We start from the raw sequence: 20251 nt of genomic DNA, 5'->3' as shown, positions 1-20251 counted from the left end.
CAAGAATGATCGTAATTCATTTATTCAGTCAGTCAACAAAACATTAATCTGATCCTGTCCTATGCCAGGCTGGTGCTGGGCACCAGGGACACAGAGAGGGAGCTGACTCATTCTCTGACCAGTGCAAAAGACTGACACATCAACAGATATTTAACTTACAGAGTGAAGGACAGTATGTTAGAGGTTGGTACCAAGACCCCCAGGCTTAAATAAATGGGGGACCCACCCCAGCCATGGTGGGAGGAGCATCCAGGAGCGTCCCAGAGGGGCTGAGAACAAAGCTGACACCTGAGAGACAGAGTGTCGGGGAGAAGGAACAGAGTAGGGAGGCCAGGGAGCATCTAGGAACTGCAGCAGAACTGGAGGTGCAACCAGAAAGACTACTGTTTACAAAGCACTACCCATGGCTGGGCACGGCACTGACTGTTTATCCACGGGACCTCTCTGAACTCCCCACTGCCTAGAGGTCCAGAAATGTAAAGGTTAGGGAATCTTTCAGGGCAGGGCTAGAAGCCATCCCAAAAAGGTCACCAGGGGTTGTGGTAAAAGTCCCTGGGATAGCTCGTTAGTGGGAGCTCAGCCTCTCCCTGGCATTTGTTACTTTGTAAATGTGTTTGTTACCTTTTTCCTCTGTTCACCAGGTAGCCCCTGATTTAGATTAAACCTAAAGGCCTTCAATGAAAGGCAGGGTGCTACAATAGATTATAAAGCAGCAATTTTAATCTGGGAACACTTTCTGGTTTTGCCATGTAATATTGCTTTCCAACAATAAAACTGGGAATGATCTGTGGGCTTTGTGTAGGTGAGTGGTCCAACCCCTTCTTATATCTAGTAGTTCTCAAGTACAGCAGCAAAGGCACACACAAAGCCCCATAAAAGGAAGAGTCCCTTGGCCTCTCTCTGGGTCTGGGAAGCCTGCCACACAGGCTATGCACTGTGGATGGGGCCCATTGCAATGCCAGCTGGGCCCCTGGCAGCATTGTGTGACTCCTCTGGATGAGGCAAACCCAGTTCCTTTGAGGCCTCCAGAACAATGCCACCCACCATCTCCACCTTAAGCATCCACACGTGGTGTCCTGACTGCAGAGAAACAATCTGAGGACATTCCCTCCTGTTTGGCCTGACAGTCCATCTCCCTCCCCAATCTTCTCCACACTAGGTCTCAGAAAAAGGTGAACCCCTGCTCTCCCAAGCCTCCTGGCTTCTCAAACACCTGAGCTCCTCAGTGCCATGAAGTTCATCCTCCTCTGCTCCAGCAGCTCACACGGTGATCCACTCAGAGCCTCTTCATCACCTGGAAGAGCTCTGTGTGTCTTAAATCTGATGTCAAGGTGCCAGGTCTTCCTCCAGTCCCAGCCATGCCATCACATCTGTTCTTTAGCCTCACTGAGACCTACATCTGGGGCCCCTGGGCTGGTCACACCAGTCCTCCTGGCCTCACTCTCCTTCCTGTGGGATAGATGTCATGAAATAAGGTGCCAGCGTCCTCAGTCCCTGGCCCCTTCAGTCCCGCCATTTTTTCCTGTGCAACCAGAACTCTGATGATCCCACTGCCACAGCTCTTCCAGGCAGTCAGGCAGCTGAAGGAGGCCTATAGATCAGGATCCTCATGCGTGCACAGTTGTCAGCCACAATCCAGCTCTTACTCCTTGCCATATTCCTCCAAAACATGGCCAGCCTCTCTGCAGCTCTCAGTAGCAGTTCCTTTTGTGCCCTCTCAACACCTGCTACCCGGACTCCACATGCCTCACCCTCCAAACCTCACTTCCAACCCAGAGAGAAGATACGAAGCTGAGAGGAATTTTCTATTCCATGGCTCTGTCATGTCAAAACTGAGCACTCTCAGCTCTCCGTAGGCGCCTTTATCTGTGTCTTGCTATTTCAACAGGAAAAGAGCCGTTTCCCTGGGAAAGGCAAATGCGCCCACAGCCCCTTGTTCCCTCCATCTACCAAGCTCTGTCCTCCCTCCCCTTACCAATTGCTGTCTCCACTGCCCCACCTCCTACTGACTCTTCACCTCTCTGCTTTCTGGCTTCCCGCCCTGGGCCCCTCTGAAACCATCTGTATACTTAACCTCAGGGTTTCCGGCAGCTAAACCCAGTGGAAATGTTTAACACCTAGAGGCATTTGCCACTTTTGTGCCCTCCTCCCTGACACACTCTTCTCCTGGCTTCTAAAACTGGACCTCCTCTTGGTTTTCTCCTGCTCCCAGCCCACTCTTTCCCAGTCTCCATGTCAGGTTCTATTTGGCACTTCAGTGCAGGTTATCCATCCAAAGCTCTCAACTCTTTCCCCTGTGGACACACCCCTGGGAGACTGCAGCCACGCCCCAGGCTCCCATCTCACTGACATGTGGCCGCCTTCTGATTCCATTGCCCCAAAGTCAAATGCTGACGGCACACCTTCCCGTGGGTGCCTCAGAGACGCTTCAAGCTTGACAGGTCCCAGATTGACTCATCCTCTTCCCACCCAAGCATACTCCTCCTCCTGTGTCCTCTGACTTCAAGGATGGCACCATCATCCACCCACTTGCTCAAGTCAGAAACTTTCAACAGGGAAACATTGAGTTAGGTAGTGAACTAGGTGTAAGCTGCCAATGATGAACAAATGCACAGAGTCCTGGCCACCCTGGAGGTTATAATATGGCTGAAGGGGGGCTAGAAGTGAATCAAATTCTAACACAGAGAGATGTAAACTTTGGGACTGTGTATTGTGCTATCAGTAAAGCTCCCTGGCACTGAGAAGACCTGTGATGGGGACTCTAACATGACTGGGATGCAGAGAGCATGTCCCTGAGGATGGACACGAGCAGAGATCTGAAGATGATAAAAGGCGAAGTCAAGAATCACTTCTGGTTTCTGGCCTTTATAAATGTGCTAAGATTTGGATAGAGAATGCACATGTGTGGGTGGGGAAAGGAAAAGGGGGTGAGATCTGCTTGGGCCACGTTGAGACTGATATGCCCATGAGCATCCAGTGAAAGAAGTGAGACTGATATGCCCATGAGCATCCAGTGAAAGAAGTGGCAGTTAGACATGTGAGTCTGAGCCAGATACTGGTGTGTTCACAGAATTGGAGGGTACTGTCCCGGAAGAGCACGGAGGAAACAGACAAGCAGGCCTGGGATGGAAGCATAGTCCTTGAGTCCTCCTTTTCCACCCAGACCAAGGGCCACGTTGACCCTCCCCTGGTTGCTGTAAACTAGACAAACTCAGAAGCTACTCGGGGCACCAGGAGAAGAACGACCTGGCTGTGTGTTGCCTCACAATGAGTGCTGGGGAAAGGCAGCTGAGCATGCTGGTAGCAAGTGGGGAGGGCAAACAGGGAGAGCCCAGGCAGCTGCTGTCTCTAAAGGGCATGCCTTGACTTTGAATGTTTCCCTCAAGGAGAATCTTCCTTGGGAAAGGATATCAGAAGTATAAAGAAAACAGGTGTTGTGTATAAAAACCAAGGGAAAAATTAACCATAAATCCTGTCAGGGCCTTGTAAAAACACACAAGCCTTCAAACAATAACATAATTTGTAAAAGACGGCAAGTTCCTAATATCCAGGTGATATGGAAGAACTGCTGCCTCATCAGCTTTACATAAAGTCCCAAGTAAAAGTGGGAAGGTTTTCCTGGTTGCCCACAGTGTTTCTGGCATGATTTGGACTTGTTCAGTGTGGTCAGGCTCTGCCCCTGTGCCCGCTCCCTGCTTTAGGGAATGCCAGCTCATTCTGGACCTTGCTTCCCTGTTCCAAGGCATGATGCTTATGCCTCGAGCAATGCAGTTCTTCAAATGCTGGGATAGGGTAACAGTGAGAACCCAGTGGAGAATGCACAGGTGAGATAACTGTCTGCCCTGTGACCCGAATGTCCCAAATAGAACCATCCCTGCAGCAGAACCAGGGCATGGTGATGAAGTGCTATGCTGGAGATCCTTCACGGGGTATAGAGATTACAGGGACAGGATGCAGAGAGAAGGTCTGGGACAGATGAGGAGGCCTAGGGTCACCCTGTCCCAGCCAGACATCACCCACTGGCTGGGATGAAGAGCCCACTCTCACCTCCTCTTGCCTTCTCCCTTCATGATTAAGCTCTGAAATTAGCCAACTGCCCAAGCCAGGGAAATGAACATCATCTCCACCTCCCCTATCTTTCTCTCCTTCCTGCCATAGTCCATCCATTGCCAATTCGTCCTCCTTAACTTTTCTCAAACTAGCCTCTGCATATCCTATTTTAACTTGATTCTTTTGTCACATCCAAGACTGCTTAAAGAGCCTCTTAAATGCTTTTCTCTTAACTGTTCTCTACAATTCTGTCAACAAATGTGACCATTTCCTTCTCCTGCTCAGGATCTCGCCATTACCTATGGGATAAAATCCAAGTTCCCTGCTCAGCATGGCAGTCACAGTCCATCGCCACCATTCCAGGTTCCAACTTACCCTCCAGCCCCATCTCAGCAGCACTCACACCATGCTCTGTTCCATACACACAGACTCTTCCCTCTTATGTGTTTTCATAATCTCATCATCCCTTTCAACCAGCATTCCTCCTACTTAGAACATCTTTCCAGGCTCTCGGTACAACATCTGTCTATCTCCTACCCATGCTCTAAAACCCAGCTTGCTTGCACCTTGTCTATAAAGGCTTCTTGTCTAACCTCATGGCTTCCCATTCCCAACTCTGTGCCCACACCTGCCTATTGATCTCCACTGCCACACACTGGTTCCCACAGGAGGCCATGAGCTCCTCAAGGATAATCTATCTTGGTAGTTGACCAGGTACATGAACACTATACAAATAAATCATGACTGTCTCTCCAAGGCAAGGTCTAGGTGAAAGAGAGCCTTGGCCATTCTGAACTCTACCTCCTCCCTCATGTCTTTGCCTTTGCTGCAGCCCTTTGGGCATCACAGATCTCTGATCTGCCTCAGTGTCACCACCCTGCCCCCATCCCCACATAGCCATGGCCCCAGTTGTCTAGGTATCAGCTTTCAGAAACGACTGTGTCAAGAGATGGTCTACATCACCACACGAGGCAGCAGCTCAGGTCTGAGACGCCCAGTGCTGTCCTTACATCAGGATGGGCAGTGGACACACCCATTCACACCTGTATTCCATTCCCCACAGGTACTGCTCTGGGTAGTCTCTACTCTCCTAGATATCACATGGGTCCAGGAACTCACAGCAAGACTGAAAGACGAATGGTGTGATACTCACCCCTGATGCAGGATTGGCCGTCCAGCCCAGCTCTGCAGTAGCCGTTCTGGTGTCCATTAACGTTTCTGTAGATTAAAAAGAAAAAAGAATAAACGATGAGTCAGAAGGATTGCTATGCAGTAGTCCTCAAGATCATGAAGTTGTTTGTGATAGTAAATGACAGTAGTACAAGGAGCTTTGTGCACTTTTAAGCCCAGGCCCCTCTGTGAAGCCCAAGGCTCAGATAGCAAAAGAAGCCTGCTAAGATTATGCAGCTTATGGCAAAGTTTGATACAGACCTCAGGTCTGACGCTAAGTCCAGTGCTGTCTCCCCAGTGACCCCAAGGCTCCTGTGTTGGATGAAGTCATCTGTGCACCCACCACTTTACCCCCAAGACCCAGCTTCTTCCCAGAGATTCTACCAGGGCCGTGTTGACCAAGTAGCCAAATTTAATTCCTTCCTCGGGCCTTTCTAGGCCACCTCTTTCTGCCTTCTTCCTCCCCATTGTGAGGTTTCTCTGGCCTCATCTGTCTGCCCTCCTTCCTCTCCACACATTCTCCTCTGCCTCCCCATCAGGCATCTATATTGACACCCTTGGGTGACTTCCCATCAACTCCAAAGGGCTCACATAGCTTTGGCAAAGGTTTCACATAGAACACAAACACACATCTTATATCCCAGCAGCCTACCATGCAGGTGATGAAGTTGCAAGGGTGGCCACAGCAGCCAGCTGGTTACCTTCCTTCCTCTGGCCACAGGAAAGGAAAGATAGACAGCTGGATGCTGCTGTGAGCTCCTAGGAGCCATCAGGGATAAACTGCACATATTTAAAATGTATCATTTGACACATTTTGATATATATGTACACCAGTGAAACCATCACTACAAATTAATAAACATATTCATCATACCCAAAAGTTTCTTTAGTCCCTTTGTAATACTTTCCTTCCTCCTACTCCTAACCCACCATGTCCCTGTCCCAGGCAATGACTCATATGTTTCTGTCACTGTAGATTAAATGGCATTTTCTCACATTTCATATAAATGGAACCATATAGTATACGCCATTTTTTACAAATCTGGCTTCTCTCACTCAGCATAATTATTTTAAGACTTATTCATATTGTTGTGTATACCAATAGCTAATTTCTTTTTATCGTTGAGTAATACTCTCTTGTGTGATGTGCCACCATTTGTTTATTCATTCACCTGTTGTTCCCAGTTTGGGGTTATTATTGTGAGAGTCTATGGGAATTCCAGTTCCTCCATATTTTCATTGACACTTGGCATGGTCATTTGTTTTTAACTTTAGCCATTTTAATCAGTGTGTAGTGCTATATCATTATGGTCCTAATGTTCATTTCCTTGCTGGCGAATGGTATTAAACATCTTGTCACATACTTATTTGTCATCCATAAATCTTCTTTGAAGTGTCTATTCAAATCTTTTTCTCCTTTTTAAATGGATTATTTTCTTATTATTGAGTTTGAGAGGTCTTTATATATTCTGAATACAACTCCTTTTTCAGATACATGCTTTGCAAATATTTTCTCCCGGTCTGTGGCTTATGTTTTCATTTTCGTAACAGTGTCTTTCAAAAATCAGAAGTTTTTAATTTTGATGAAGTACAATTTATCATTTTGTTTTCTTTTACACTTTAGTGCTGCGTCTGAAAAATCTTTGCCTAACCCAAGGTCGCAAATATTTTTTTCTCCTACCTAGGTCTATGATTCAAGTTAATTTTTGCATAAGGTGGAAGGTATAGGATCAATGCACTTTTTTCTTGATGTGGATATCCAATTGTTGCAGAGGGGCACTTTTAAAAATTTACACAATGGTGCTATATGGGCAGGTGATGGTGTCCTAGCCACCTGCGTTCCCAGGATATGTATCAAGGGAACAGACACAGCACCTCCCAGCTGCATAGCTACTCAACAAACAGGGAAGGGTACAATATAAATGATGCATCGTTTGGGGTTTTTTTCTCCTCTTGTCCTTCCCACTGCCTCTCCTTCCCATCACCATGAGAACAGCTACTCCTTGCTTACCGCATCAGGGAGGAGATGTCAATGCAGAGTCACAAAATCTTGGGCCCATTATGAAATAGAAGAACCCTGTCATAAACCAAAAGTTTGCAGAGAAACCCACCCTAAGGGGCAGGACTAAGGGAATTAAAACAGAAGTGATAAATGGGGAGCTGTGTGGAAGAAAGGGTCTTCCTATGCTCTCATTGCTCACTCAATCCCAAAGAGCTACCCACTCCACAGGAGAAATGCTGAGAGCCTCTCTAGGACACGGGCTTGGATATTCAGCATCCTAGGGAGGTGAGGGAGTGGCCAAAGGCCCCGCCAGACTAACATGGCACTCAGGGACAGCAGGCGGGCCAAAGGGCCTGAGTGGGTCTAATGAGGGGGACCTGGGAGCATCCAGTGGTGACCTGCATGGGATATGAGCAGGGTTCAGGTGGGGTACAGGGTATCTCAGCAGGTGCCCGTGTGGACAGGAGCCAACAGAGCCAGGGAGCGCCTTCCTCCAAAGTTTAACATGATGGGCCTACTTGTAACCCAGATAGCACTTCTGCTACCCCAGCGAAACAGGGGCTCAAACTGGAAATGAACAGGCATAAAATGAAATAAAGAAAGCTGCATTTTCCTACCCATGTGAGTTTGTGTTTGGATTGAGTCGTGCCCCATGCATATTTGAAGGAACATAAGCACTGGAGCAGGTTTCTTAAGTTTGTTTTCGTCTCCAGTTCTTCTGACAGCTGGGGAGGCTGGTCTCTGCTTGGAGCAGCTCTCCCTCCCTCCTCCCATCTCCACTTCGCCGCACTAATAATGATCATCATGACACACCAAATTTACATAATACACTTCTCAGAAGACACTCCATGAGGCTCTGTAGAAACTCATCTCCATGATTATTAAAATGTCTCTGCCAGGAGGGCCTGAAACAGGGGCAACTGAGTCCCTGCGGCAGAGCTAGGAATCGGGGTACAGAAAGCTGCAGTGCTTTCTGCCAAGTCACACAGTTTCCCACCCTGACACCAACAGCCTGAAATCTCAGCACATGAACCACAAGGCCGACTTGGGCTTTTGAAGGGCTCTGAAGAAGCTCTGGGGTTGGGCAGGAGTGGGATCCTCACTCATAAAGCCAAGAAGCCACAAAAGCTCCCAGAATAATGCATCCCCCAACCCAGTAGCAAGATCATGCTGGAGGAGCAGGGAGCAGGCAGAGGATGGTGGCAAGGAAAACAGTCCAGAAGCAAATAAAAGAATCAACTTTACTTCTTTGTCGTCCAAGGACTCATTTGTTTTTTTAACCCCATAAATACAGCCCAGGACTTCATATTAGTCATGATCACCTGCTCTAGGGCTGTAATTAAATCTGCTTCTAAATAATGTTTTCCACACACTCTGTGGGACAGAATTTGCAGCAAGAGAAATCCATTTCTTTATATCTGCCCATTGTGGAGACAGAAGACCACAAAACCATAAACCATCCACTCGATATGATTAAGGGCAGTTTCTTTTCTGGCACAGAGAGCTCCTGATGATGGCACTACACTCTGGTGGGGGCTGAATAAAAGTGATTTGAGCAGGTTTACATCTCCCTGGAGAGGAAGAGCACGCTCATTTGCATTTATAAAGCATATTGAGAGTTCTGGCAGAAAGTTATGGTGGAAGCACAATTAAATATTTACCATCACTTCTGCTCTCAAACAGTGGCATGGGGACCAACCCAGCTGGAAGTGCATGTGGTGCTGTCAGATCTGGGGATTCCTGCAGAGGACACGACTCTGGGACCCATGCCCACCACCCTCTGGGAGCACATACTCAGTGCCCAAGGGGAGATTGCCGGGAAGGGCACATGCAGGGTAGAGAGAGTGCTGGTGTGGGCAGACCAGATTGCAAGTCCCATCTTCACTACCTAGAAGAGATATGACTTTGCTCGTGTCATACAACCTCCCCTGTCCCTCCGCCCTCCCTGTGTCTCTCTCCATTTCTCTCTCCGTCTGCACCCCTCAACTTCAGGATGGGTCTAGTGCTAACTAGCAGCCAGGATTATGGGGGGAGAATGTGAGGCTGAGTGAAATAAAACACTGGAACATGCGGTATTGCTATTACTATAACTTAATCACTCCAAGCTTCAGTCTCTTTAGCTACAACAAGAATCCGAGATGGTATATCCTAAATGATATCAATAAAGTATCTTTAAGAATCTAATTATGTTACACATCTAATGATATTTCATCTCCTTTCTTCTTTGTATTGTTGTAAAGACCAAGGGAATAACACATGTTGGGGCTATAACAATGCATATAAATTGATGTGTGCCCTAGAGAAATTAATGGTTTAGTTGAGGAAAGGACAAGAAGCAAAGTCATAACTGGCGCCCTATTCTGGCTAAGCCTATGAGAAAAACACTGGAAAAAAGAACCGGAAATATTCTTCTGTATGTGGGGAACAGGTGTGCCTGTCCCAACAGCGAGCATCAGGGAGTCTCGCCCTGTGTGTAGGCAATGGGAAATGCTTGAGGTTTCCTGGAAAGGGGTGGGCAATGGTAAGGAGGAAAGAATGGAGTATCTCCCCCTGCTTCTTGGGACAGAGATGGGAGAGTGACTCCTAAAAGCAACAGTGGGAGGGGCAAGGACCGGTTGAAGGGAATGAAGTAGGAGTCATCCCAAGCAGATGGGAGAGTGAGAAAAACAGTGAGCAAAAGGAGAAGGGAGGCTAAGAAGGGAGATAGAAGGGATCTCTGGCAAAGGTTGGCTTGACTTGCAGGAACCTGGGGAGGATGGGATGCATAAGAAACCTGACATAGAGCCAGGTACTGTGGTGTGCACCTGTAATCCCAGCTATTCAGGGGAGACTGAGGTGGGACATCTCTTGAACCTAGAGTTTGAGACCAACCTTAGCAACATAGCAAGAGCCCATCTCAAAAAATATGTTTTTGTTTGTTGGAAGAACAAACAACAAACAAACAAACAAAAAACCTGACAGAGATCCCATATTCCCAGGGAACACTTCCCTGTAGAAGCTTCAGTATGGAAACCCTCAGGGCATTCCCACCAACCAGTGGGGCCACCGGCTGGGGGTCCAGATGATGGGGCCAGGTCTGAGCCTCCCAGGAGGAAGAAGAGGCAGCTACTGCCTGGCCCTGCAGGCAGTTTCTGTTTCTGTCTGGATTGGCACCTTTGGATATACTGACATTTGGGAAAAATTAGACACCCATCATGTTGAAAAGGAAATAAATAAACCCTCTTTTTACAGCTCTGCCATGCTTTTTGGAGAGACATTAATCAGATATTCAGTTGAAATATTTACAGTGTCCTTCCATCATGATAACAAAATACAACATATACTGACAGATGGAATAGCAGCTTCCAGGCCTTTTCTGAGCAGTGCCTTATGTGTATTTGATAAGGCAAGTCCACAGACCTTTCAAGCAGGACAGGGCTAGTGCCACCATGCAGTCATTTCCCTGTGTTATTCTCCACAGCCCACAGAACTCTTTAAGCCTGAAAGCCACACCATGGAAAAGCTCAAGAACAAAGCTGCTATGATGTAAATGCAAGCAGCCGAGAGTTGGTCCCACTGCACAAAGGACACACGGCAGCCCCAACTCCTTCCATCTACCTCCACAGAGGATCCTTGTAAGAGAGCTGTAAGGTGGTGAAAAGGGGTTCAGGTATGCATTCAACAAAGAATTTTTAGTAACTTCCATGGAGATGTGGGGAAGGGAGTGCTGTGCAAGCAGAGATGAACAGGGAATAGATAGACATTCCAGCCCTCAGGGAGCTTGCAGCCACACAGAAAACAGAAATTATTCCAATAGCCGTGCAAATAGATCTGCAATGGCAGCCTCAGTGAATGGTAGAAGACAGACTCATAGGAACAATGTGAGCACGGAACAAAATGACAAGTGTATGGAGCCTAGCAGGCAGCTGGAACCTCCTCTTTCTTTTTCCCAGCCCCTGGCTGTTGAAAGAACAGAGACCACCCCCATCCCCTTCACATATTTGTGTATGAGCACACACACAGGCGCATGCATACATACACACACACACACACACACACACACACACACACACACACACGCCCCTGACCTAAGACAGTCCATACTGGCAAGAGTGGGACATATTAAATAATAACCGCCAGTCCCAAATCCAGACTGCATTAGATGCCGAGGGTGTGCGTGGCCAGGTCCTCTGCCTTCCCTAGGGCTCTTTGGGCTGCCCTCTGGACCTGGTCTGCACATGGTCTTCTGGCTGGGCAGGCCAGCCCTATTGGCATGGAACTCCTGTATGATGCCCATATGGCTCCTCAGGGTGTCTGCTGCCCTTGACCCTCAGCCCCTGCAACAGGGGCCAGCACTAAAGGTGTTTAAACCCCAACTTCACACCATGTCCGGACCTCCTGCTGCCTGTACAGGCTGGTCTCCCTGTAATCTCGTCCCTATTGGTCCGAATTGGCCTCACGTTGCCTGCTGGCTTTGGATTTTGGGATCGGCTTGGTTGACTGTAAACTGTCAAGGGCACCAGTCTGTGTTCTATCATGACCACTGCCTGGGCCCAGCACAGCCACAGAAGTTCAAAGACAACGTGTTCCAAGCAAACTTTCCACAACTCATCTCCCATGTGTCTACCCCATCTAAATCTTCTCCCTCCAGCAATTCTCTTCTTCTTCACATCAAACCCTTCCAAACTTCCTGGAGCCCAGTTGTGAAACTTCAGCAGCATTTAGTTTTGATTCCTTCCTCTACTTCAGTCTTTTACCCAATCATTCAACATATTCCAATGGTTCTTTCTTCCTTTACAGCATCTATTTCAGCTGTGTATTCATTCCTGCACATGAGGACCACAGCGTCCACCTCGTAACTGGTGTCTCATTCAGGAGGCCTCATCTGAGTTGCTCTTTATGCAGCTGGTGACTTCATTGTCTGACAATGTAAATAGTTCAGCTTTTTAAAAAGTAATATGGCCACACTAAAGAAAGGCTTATAGAGTCTCCAGCCCTCTGACCACCTAATAATTTCACTCCCAAGAATTTGTTCAAAGAAAATAATTTCAGAAGAAAACAAAAAGCCCTATATCATGAAGCTGATCATTGCATCATTATCTAGACTATGAGAAAAGCTGGAACCAGCCCATCCATAGGGGAAGGAAGATGTGCAGGATAGCACATTCACACGCCTGGAGTGTTATGAAGACAATGTAGCAGTGAGCAGAATGTGAGCAGTGAAACAGAAAGCAGGAAGCAGAACTGTGTGAGCCAACAGATGCAACTCAGAAGACAGTGTTTCAACCGAGTGAAATAGCAACTACCCAAAAAGAGTAGGTAGCGAGATGGAACAGCTGCTAGGTGGGGGATGTTGGTTTACAGATGAGCTTCCTAATTATTACTGTGCTATTTTACACGACACAAATTCAGAAATAAAAATTTAACCAATTTTCAGAAAATGACTCTTTCATCACATCTCATTCCTCTACTTTATGATTTTCAAAGTCTCTCCACTAACTCCGAGATACGCCACAAATGCCTGGCCTTTAAGAGCTTTCTGATCTAAACCCATCTCTTCCAAATTGATCTTCAGTTCCCTAAAGGAAGCCCTTCTTCCAGTGCCCCATTTCTGCTCATGGTGTCACTCCTGCCTGGACTGTCTTCCTACTCCCCCTGCATACCTGAAAGACTCGACCTAGTCCTACCCATGGAGGTCTTCCTTCCTCCACAGAACTCGTACTGTTTGAATGGTTAGTTTTCATTATCACTTTATATACCTGAGTATATCTGAAGTACGTTCACAGAGCAGAGCTGTGACTTCTGTCCCACAGAGCTTGGTCAGATGCCCTCATACAATATAAATGTTCAATAAACCCTGAAGATCTAGGTTCAAACCCCAGCTCCACAACTGATGAGCAAATCAAGCCAGGCTGAGTGTCAAAATCCTAATGTACAACACGGGAAGAGGCTTTCCCTCTTGCTTTCTGCCCTGAGTCAACAGAGCCATGCCCATAAAGATGTTCTGTGTTTTCTTAAGAACACTCATTTGACTAACATTTATTTACTGTCCTTGCCAGTGTAAAATGCTAGGCAAACGGAAGCTCTTATTGTATAAGTCTCCACTGGTTGATGTGTGGCAAAGGCCAGTGAGAAAGATAAGAAACAAGCCTGAGGAAACTGAAGGTGCCAACCCAACCCATCTACTGACTGACTGACTGAATGAGTCTGAAAAGGCATTTAAATTGTAGAACAAACTGTGAAATTTGCTCTTTTAAAGGATGTACAGATCAGCACAGTCCTACCCACTACGTCCTCCTCCTTCTGTTTCTTTTATATTCCAAGGTGCAATTAGTTATGGTAACTAGAAAGAAGCCGCAGCTTAGATGGGTCACAGCATAGAAATGTGCCTGAAGAAGTTGGGACAGGCCCTAGATTAGGTACTGGTTCACACGTGGCATAGCCCACGAACAAGCGGGAAGGCCCAGAGCCATTTCTCTCCCTCCAGGACTCTTCCAAGGTAGACTTCCAGAGAAGCAGACCAGAGCATGGGGACATGGGAAGGTCTGCTCAATGTACAGAGCTGTGTAAGGCTGGGAATCGGCTTCGGAAGGGCTGCCCTACCTGCCCAGCCCAGCTCAGCGCTTGGTACATGGCTTTTGATGGTTGTTCTCCTCTCTGGTTCAGAGGGTTTCTTCTGGCTCTTAGTTCTTAGGTTGGTATCTGAGAAACGTGACAAGAAACTAGAGGGGACCTCTGGATCTACGATGGACTTTCTGTCTCTGGAATCCCCAGGTCTGGCATGGTCTTACAGTGGCTTAGTAGTGTGTATGCTTGTACTATGTGAGTGCTTTTCACTAATAAAATATGGAACTTACTTCAGAAGCTGTATTAGTTTCTTAGGACTGCTGTAACAGCACCACAACCTCAGTGGCTTAAAACAACAGAGGTGTCCAGGAGGCTAAAAATCCCAAATCAAGATGGTATCAGGGCCATACTTCCTCTGAACCTGTCGGGGAGGATCTTTCCTGACCACTTCTTGCTTCTGGTGGTTTGCCTGGGATCTCTGGTGTTCCTTGGCTTGCAGCTGCCAACTCCAATCTGCCTACCTCATCGCATGCTGCTCTCCCTGTCTCTGCCTTTACGTGGCATGACTATTTTATAAGGATGCCAGTCATATTGGATGAGGGGTCTGTCATACTGTAGTATGACTTCGTCTTAACTGTTTACATCTGCAGTAACCCTGTTTCCAAATAAGGCTGCATTGTGAGGTACTCAGGGTCAGGACTCCAACATATCTTTTTTGTGAGGGACACAGTTCAACCCATTACAAGAGGGTTAGGACACTGGGAAATAGGGCCGTTGGATTTCCTCCAACAAATACTAGGGGCTGCGCTGGGAGCTTGGAGGACACAGACACAAGGAAGGCCAGGCGCTTCCTCCAAAGATATCCATTCTAGCAGGTGAGTGATGGTTTCTATTTGCTCCTCAAGGCCCACTCTCTACCCTTCTCTTCCCTGCCCTGGGCAGAGAGAGGCATCCACTGGGCCCCTTCACCAGCAGGAGCCATAGGACATGGGAAGTGAGATGGTCCTGCCTGCTGACAGGGAGAGGCTGGTGGCCCCTCCTGTAGCTGCAGCTCTTGCCTAGTTCTGGGAAGATGGCTCCCTCCCCACATCCTTCAAACGTAAGTGTGGTAAAAGCCCCCTGCTGCTGCTAGTCCCTGAGTGCTTTGTCATTCTTGTTGCCTGTCTTTAACTCTGTGCAACCTTTGTAAACAGACCTTCATTAATCTCCCCTCAATCACCTCTTTCTACTGTGCCATCTGTTTCTGCCAGACGCCTGATGATGCTCAGGGCTTAAATTAGTAGCCCATGGAAGGTAGCCCCAAAGTCTCCAACCACCCTCCCCACAGAGTCCTGCAGTGCCCCACACAAGGAGGCAGCTACACGCCAGTGTGGCCAAGTCCTGACCACACTGGACATTGATCTGACAGACTTGGGTGTGAGTTTCAGCTTTATTGCTGTCTGGTTGTGCGACCTTGAGCAAATTACTCAGACATCTAAGGCTCATGTTCAGCCATCCGCTAAATGAGGATAATAATGTCCACTTCATAAGGCATTTGTGGGAAGTCAGTAAAATATTATTTACCAAGCACCTATTGCAGCCTCTGACAAGTGGTAGTTGGTCTGCAAAGAGCAGTCATTGTTATGTTTCCATGTTTGGTCCTGATGTGGGAAGAACCGCTCACAAACCCAAGTCTCTTAGCTACATCCTTTGAGACTGGGCTGGCCACTGAGTCTCCAATCCTACTGTTCACTCTGAAGGGTGGACCTTGGTTCCTTTGGGCCCTGGAAGCCCTGGCTCCAAACCCATCCTTCAGCTTCAGTTCATTGAGAAACTCATCTTAGCCATTCAGTCACATTCTCCACAGCCAACTCCTGCGCAACCACAGATGTGGGCACTTGGTGCAGCCTCCACCTTCCCACATACACCCTGCATGGGGGCATCTGGGATGGGCTTCTCTCTAGCTAGAGGTTACCCTGTGTGGCCCCAACTGGGTCTAACGCAATGTAGGTCACCAAGGAGCCCAAATAGCTACACCACCATCGACCGTCACCAATATACACTGAGACATGGAACTGCACTGGGCATTTTTGAAGAGCCTTTCTCTCCATGCCTGGCGCATATGCAGAGCACAGGAGACTGGCATTGAAGGGGCTTTAGCCACTGACTCTGCTCTGGATGAAGAGGGCCACATTCCAAACACAGTGCTCCCAGCATTGCCCTCCTCGCACCCTGCCCTCGACCCCTAGATGGAAGTGGGCTCTCCAGCCCTGGCACTGGTTGGTGGCTTGGGGGTTAGGGTTCCCTGCCATAGGTGTTTCCTCTCGGGAAGCAATCTAAAACTTAAGACGATAGTCTTTCCTCACATCCACAGCACTTGGGAAGGGGGTGAGAAAGCAGCTCTATTATCCCTTTGAGTTTTCCCAAAGTCAGGGATGGTGCTTCAGAACAGGGGCAGCAGCAACCTCCCAGAAAACATGCTGCTTATCTCCCTGATGTGTCGGACCTCGCAGGTTTACAGTAAAATGATTCTGATGGTATTCTTGCCTGATGTCAGATGAAAGCTCAGCGCTGGGCCTGCTCTCAGGAGACTGTTCTCATGAAAGGCTGGTGCCCAGGACTCTGAGCTCCCCTCTCACCCCTCCCATGCCCCTGCAGCCTCCACTACCTCTGTGTGCTCCCCACCACTGAGGGTGTTCCTGGGCCTCCCTCGCTTTGGCCTCCCCACCCTTAGCACAGCCTGCATCTCCACATGATTCACTGATGGACAGGGGCAACTGTGGATGCAAGGACTGGTGCTGCTCTCCAACAAAGGTGAAGTCCTGAGCCAGTGAGACAAACATGGGAACAAGGAAAATGGAAGGCCAAAAAGCCTTTCATTTGGGATACCAAAGTCCCAAATAGCCACAGTCCTTTTGCCTTATTTTCCTCCTATCTTAGCTCCTTTTTCCATTCTGATATCAGGAAATGTCAGATTCCCCTAAATCCTAAAAGATGGCCAGACACCCTTTCATGCCCACATGTGCCCTTTCCTATGTCTGAACATATGCCACAGCCAGAGAACCAAGAAGAAAACTGGGTCTTACCACCATGGCTGGGGACCCCAAGACCTCTCCAGCATCAAACATCTGTAGGCAGGAGCCAAACTGGCCAAACCATGTCAGTGGGCACATATAGGGCAGGCCTCAGAGGCTGCTCTCTGGCTCAGGCATGGTGCTGGGCAGCCCCACCCACTCCCAGGCCATCAGGCCTCAGGAGGCATTTAATCAGACCTGTAGGCAGGCTTCTTTCCAAGCCTTACCTTCTCCTGACTCAGATTCCTTCCTGACACAGAGCATATCCTTCTCCCAATCCAGCAGCAAAGAGAGAGAGGCAGAGGCCAGGGGAGGAAAGAGCCACATAGGCATGCCGGGGTCCAGAAACAGCCTTTAAATCAATGTCCCAGCATGCTGATGGTGCAGGCCTGGCCAGAAGCCCACTGCTACTCAGTGCTACACCTATTTGCATTTTTGTAGTGAGAGTCAAAGACCTATTAAAATTTAGGAGCCTGGCATTTTCTAGTCTTCCAGCACCATGAATTCTAAGGGAGATTAAATCTGTTTGCCCCAGCCATTCTGACAGACCAATGAGTTTGCGCCAATGGCACACGGGTAAGAACCGTGCATAATAAACCTGCTGCCTCCTGCTCTTTCTGGGTGTGATGAGAGAAGGCCTCTCACTTCATGGGGATGCAGGCACCCAGGGGGCATCAATCACCCTGGAGAAGAGCGGGGAGGAGAGCCTGCACGCCCATGCAAAATGACTCTCTGCAGCCCTAATGAAGGCCGGCGATGGATGGTGGCCCACGCTCGTTAATCAGAAGGAATACGCTGCCGTCTGCCTCTCCCTGCCAGGCCCTCCTGGGCCCTCAGTCCTGATTGATCTGTGGCACAGTAATTCTCAGATGGCACAGGCACTGAGCTGTACCCTTAGGGTCCCTGCATGCACTGGCAGCAGCTCTGGAGAGCCAGGAGCCCTGGGTGGGATGGCTGTGGGGGGGCTTGGGGATGTGCCAGTGAGGGGCAATCAGTCAGGGAAGGAAAGAGTGGGGGCTGGCCCAGAAGTCTCTCAAGTTCTCCTGGACACATCCCAGACCAGAATGGTGCTGCTGAGACTCCAAAGGCTGCATCACCATGCAGCTACTCCCACCGGGCGGCTGACACCGGCTGCTGCCATCTTCTTCCAAGTATTCACCATTCTCAGTGTTGTCGTTCAGCGGCTGCTGCCCCATGGGTACCACTCCCCTCACATACAGTCTTCATGGCCTACTTCACTGCCACCTCTCCAGCTCAAGACCTCAGCCACCCCTCTTCAGAGAGCCAGGCTGACCTACTGCAGCCCCCAGACTCCTACCCAGCGTCTTCCTTCAGACAGAAGCTGACCACATCATACTCTGACTCCACCCCACCAAATCCCTCCAGCCCTCTAAAACCACACCATCATCCCTCTCGGCCCCTCTGGGAAGTTTGCCTAACTGCCCAGCCTTGGCCCTCCTCCTCCCCGGAAGATGTAGCCCACCTTGCACAAACAGCCCTAGCCCAACTCTTCATGACTTACATTCTGTGCTGCCTTTTCTGTGGTTTCCTGCTCCATTTCCCTGCAGGCTCTGAGAGAACAGTGCCAGGATCTTCACTCTCACCTATGGGCTGCCACACCTCGCAGATTACCCTGCGCTAGATATGCCCTGTCCACTGCATCTACTGATGGCCAATGAGCCTTTCCTGCTGCATGATTCAGGCCCAGGAGTTCAAAGGCTGCAGGATGCAAGGTGGAGGCCTGGTCCCTTTTCCTCCAGGTGCCCCCCCCCCCCCCCCCGCCAAATAACTTAAGCCACTGAGTCTGTCCCATCCCTGAACTCTGTACAGTCTCACCATTCAGTGCAGGTCTCAATCACTCCAGTTTTTATCAATCTCTCCATGTTCCACGGGATTGATTGTGAAGTGCTTGCAACAGCTTTTCTGTCCCAGTTCTCACCCTGTCCTGTTGTACTACATGACCACTGTCAACTGCCTAGCAGGTCAAGGGGAGGGTGGTGCTGGAATCAATGGACCACCAAGAGCCAACCCATGAGAGAAGCCTAATGAGAGTACAGCACACTCTTGGCTGTGAGATCATAGTTCTGACCTCCTCTAGCTGTGCAGTTGCCAGGGGTCAATGGGAAGATGCCCAAGGCCCCTCCAGTGCTACCCTTCTGACTCCACAGATGCTCCCACCTGCAGGAATGAACCTTTTGCCGTTCCACCCCTTCTTGTTAGGGAATGCATGTTCAGCCCTGCCTGTCACTCATGCTCCTCAGTCCTCTGTTATCACCAGGATATCTGGAGAGTACTCTGGGAAGACTTCTATTTGTGTTTCCCAATCAATAGCATTGACTGGCTCCTGGCATCCAGCATGTCCTGAGATCCCAAATATTCACAATGCCATAAATGTCCTCCTTACAAGCCTCCCAGAGCTCTTGCAGTGAATGCCTCTGTGCATAAATGTCTTTGGAGGAATTTGAAGGTCCAGGTAGAGCTCCTATGCTGATCTTAGAGGTGTCCTGGTTTTCCACAGTGGGGGGCAAACAGGCATGAAGGCCTTAGAGTCCTCCTGCCCTCCTACTCTGCTGTGAGCATTGGGTCTACCCACTGTAGCAGGAAAGCAGGGCAGGGGCAAGTCCTGGGCCTCAAACCTCCCAAGGCCAGAGCTGTCACACTCACAATGCTACTTGCAGCCTTGGGGACTAGATAACTTCCACATCACAACCCAGATGCCTCAGGCCTAAGGATGACACTCTTAGCTACACTGCAGACATTTTATGGAATCATTCCCTTAGCAGCTAAACTGAGATTGAAGAAGAAAGGCCTTACATATTAGCTTGTCAGAGGGAATGGACTAGGAGGCAGCTGACCACACTGTGTGGGGCTGGACCTCTCTCTGCTCAGTCTTCCTGGGGCTGGCTGGTCACTCTAGGCCCTTTTGGACTGAAGTCTGAGGCTTGTACCTGAGTGGAAATTTAAGTGCTGATCCAGGTCTCCTAACACTGGGCAGTCGGGCAATCTGGAAGTCACCTCTTCCTCTTGTAATGCTGGAAGCTCAAGGAGAGAGTCATTTGTCGATTCGGCTTTGAATTCTCCCTGTGGAGGTGGGGGCGAATGTTTCCTTGAGGGGCTGTGGCCTCAAGACTCCCCATCCTTTTCCTGAGGCCAAAAGAGCAGACTTCAGGAAAAACGACACCAGTTGTTCTCTTTCTTCTGAACTGAGAAAAGATCAGGGTCAGTAGCTTCAGGATCTGGAGGTTTGTTCTGTGTCTTTCAGTTTGGATATGATGGGGTCCAGATTTCATCTGCTCATTCACAGCACTGCCTGCTATCCAAATGCAATGGGAGATGGGCCCTAAGTCTGGGCCTGGCTCTCATTTCAGAAGCTCTCAAGGTTTGAAAAGCTCCGGAAGCATGGGGCACTCCTCCACTCCAAGCTTGAGCC

General features: G+C 48.9%; 1 protein-coding gene across 5 annotated transcripts in view; it reads right to left on the bottom strand.

Moving 5' to 3' along the window:
* Nucleotides 1-20251, bottom strand: part of LOC105469899 (EPH receptor B1) — a 448737-nt gene that overhangs the window by 312709 nt on the left and 115777 nt on the right. For all 5 annotated transcript variants that reach the window (XM_011721495.3, XM_071090949.1, XM_071090948.1 and 2 more), the window contains exon 2: nt 5204-5268. In XM_011721495.3, the coding sequence (XP_011719797.1) occupies nt 5204-5268 (65 nt within the window). The remainder of the gene's footprint in view (nt 1-5203; nt 5269-20251) is intronic.

This window comes from Macaca nemestrina, chromosome 2 (assembly GCF_043159975.1).
Source record: "Macaca nemestrina isolate mMacNem1 chromosome 2, mMacNem.hap1, whole genome shotgun sequence".
NCBI classification, from domain to species: Eukaryota; Metazoa; Chordata; class Mammalia; order Primates; family Cercopithecidae; genus Macaca; species Macaca nemestrina.
Note: the sequence above shows the minus strand (reverse complement) of the source record. Positions and strands in the feature narration are given on the sequence as shown.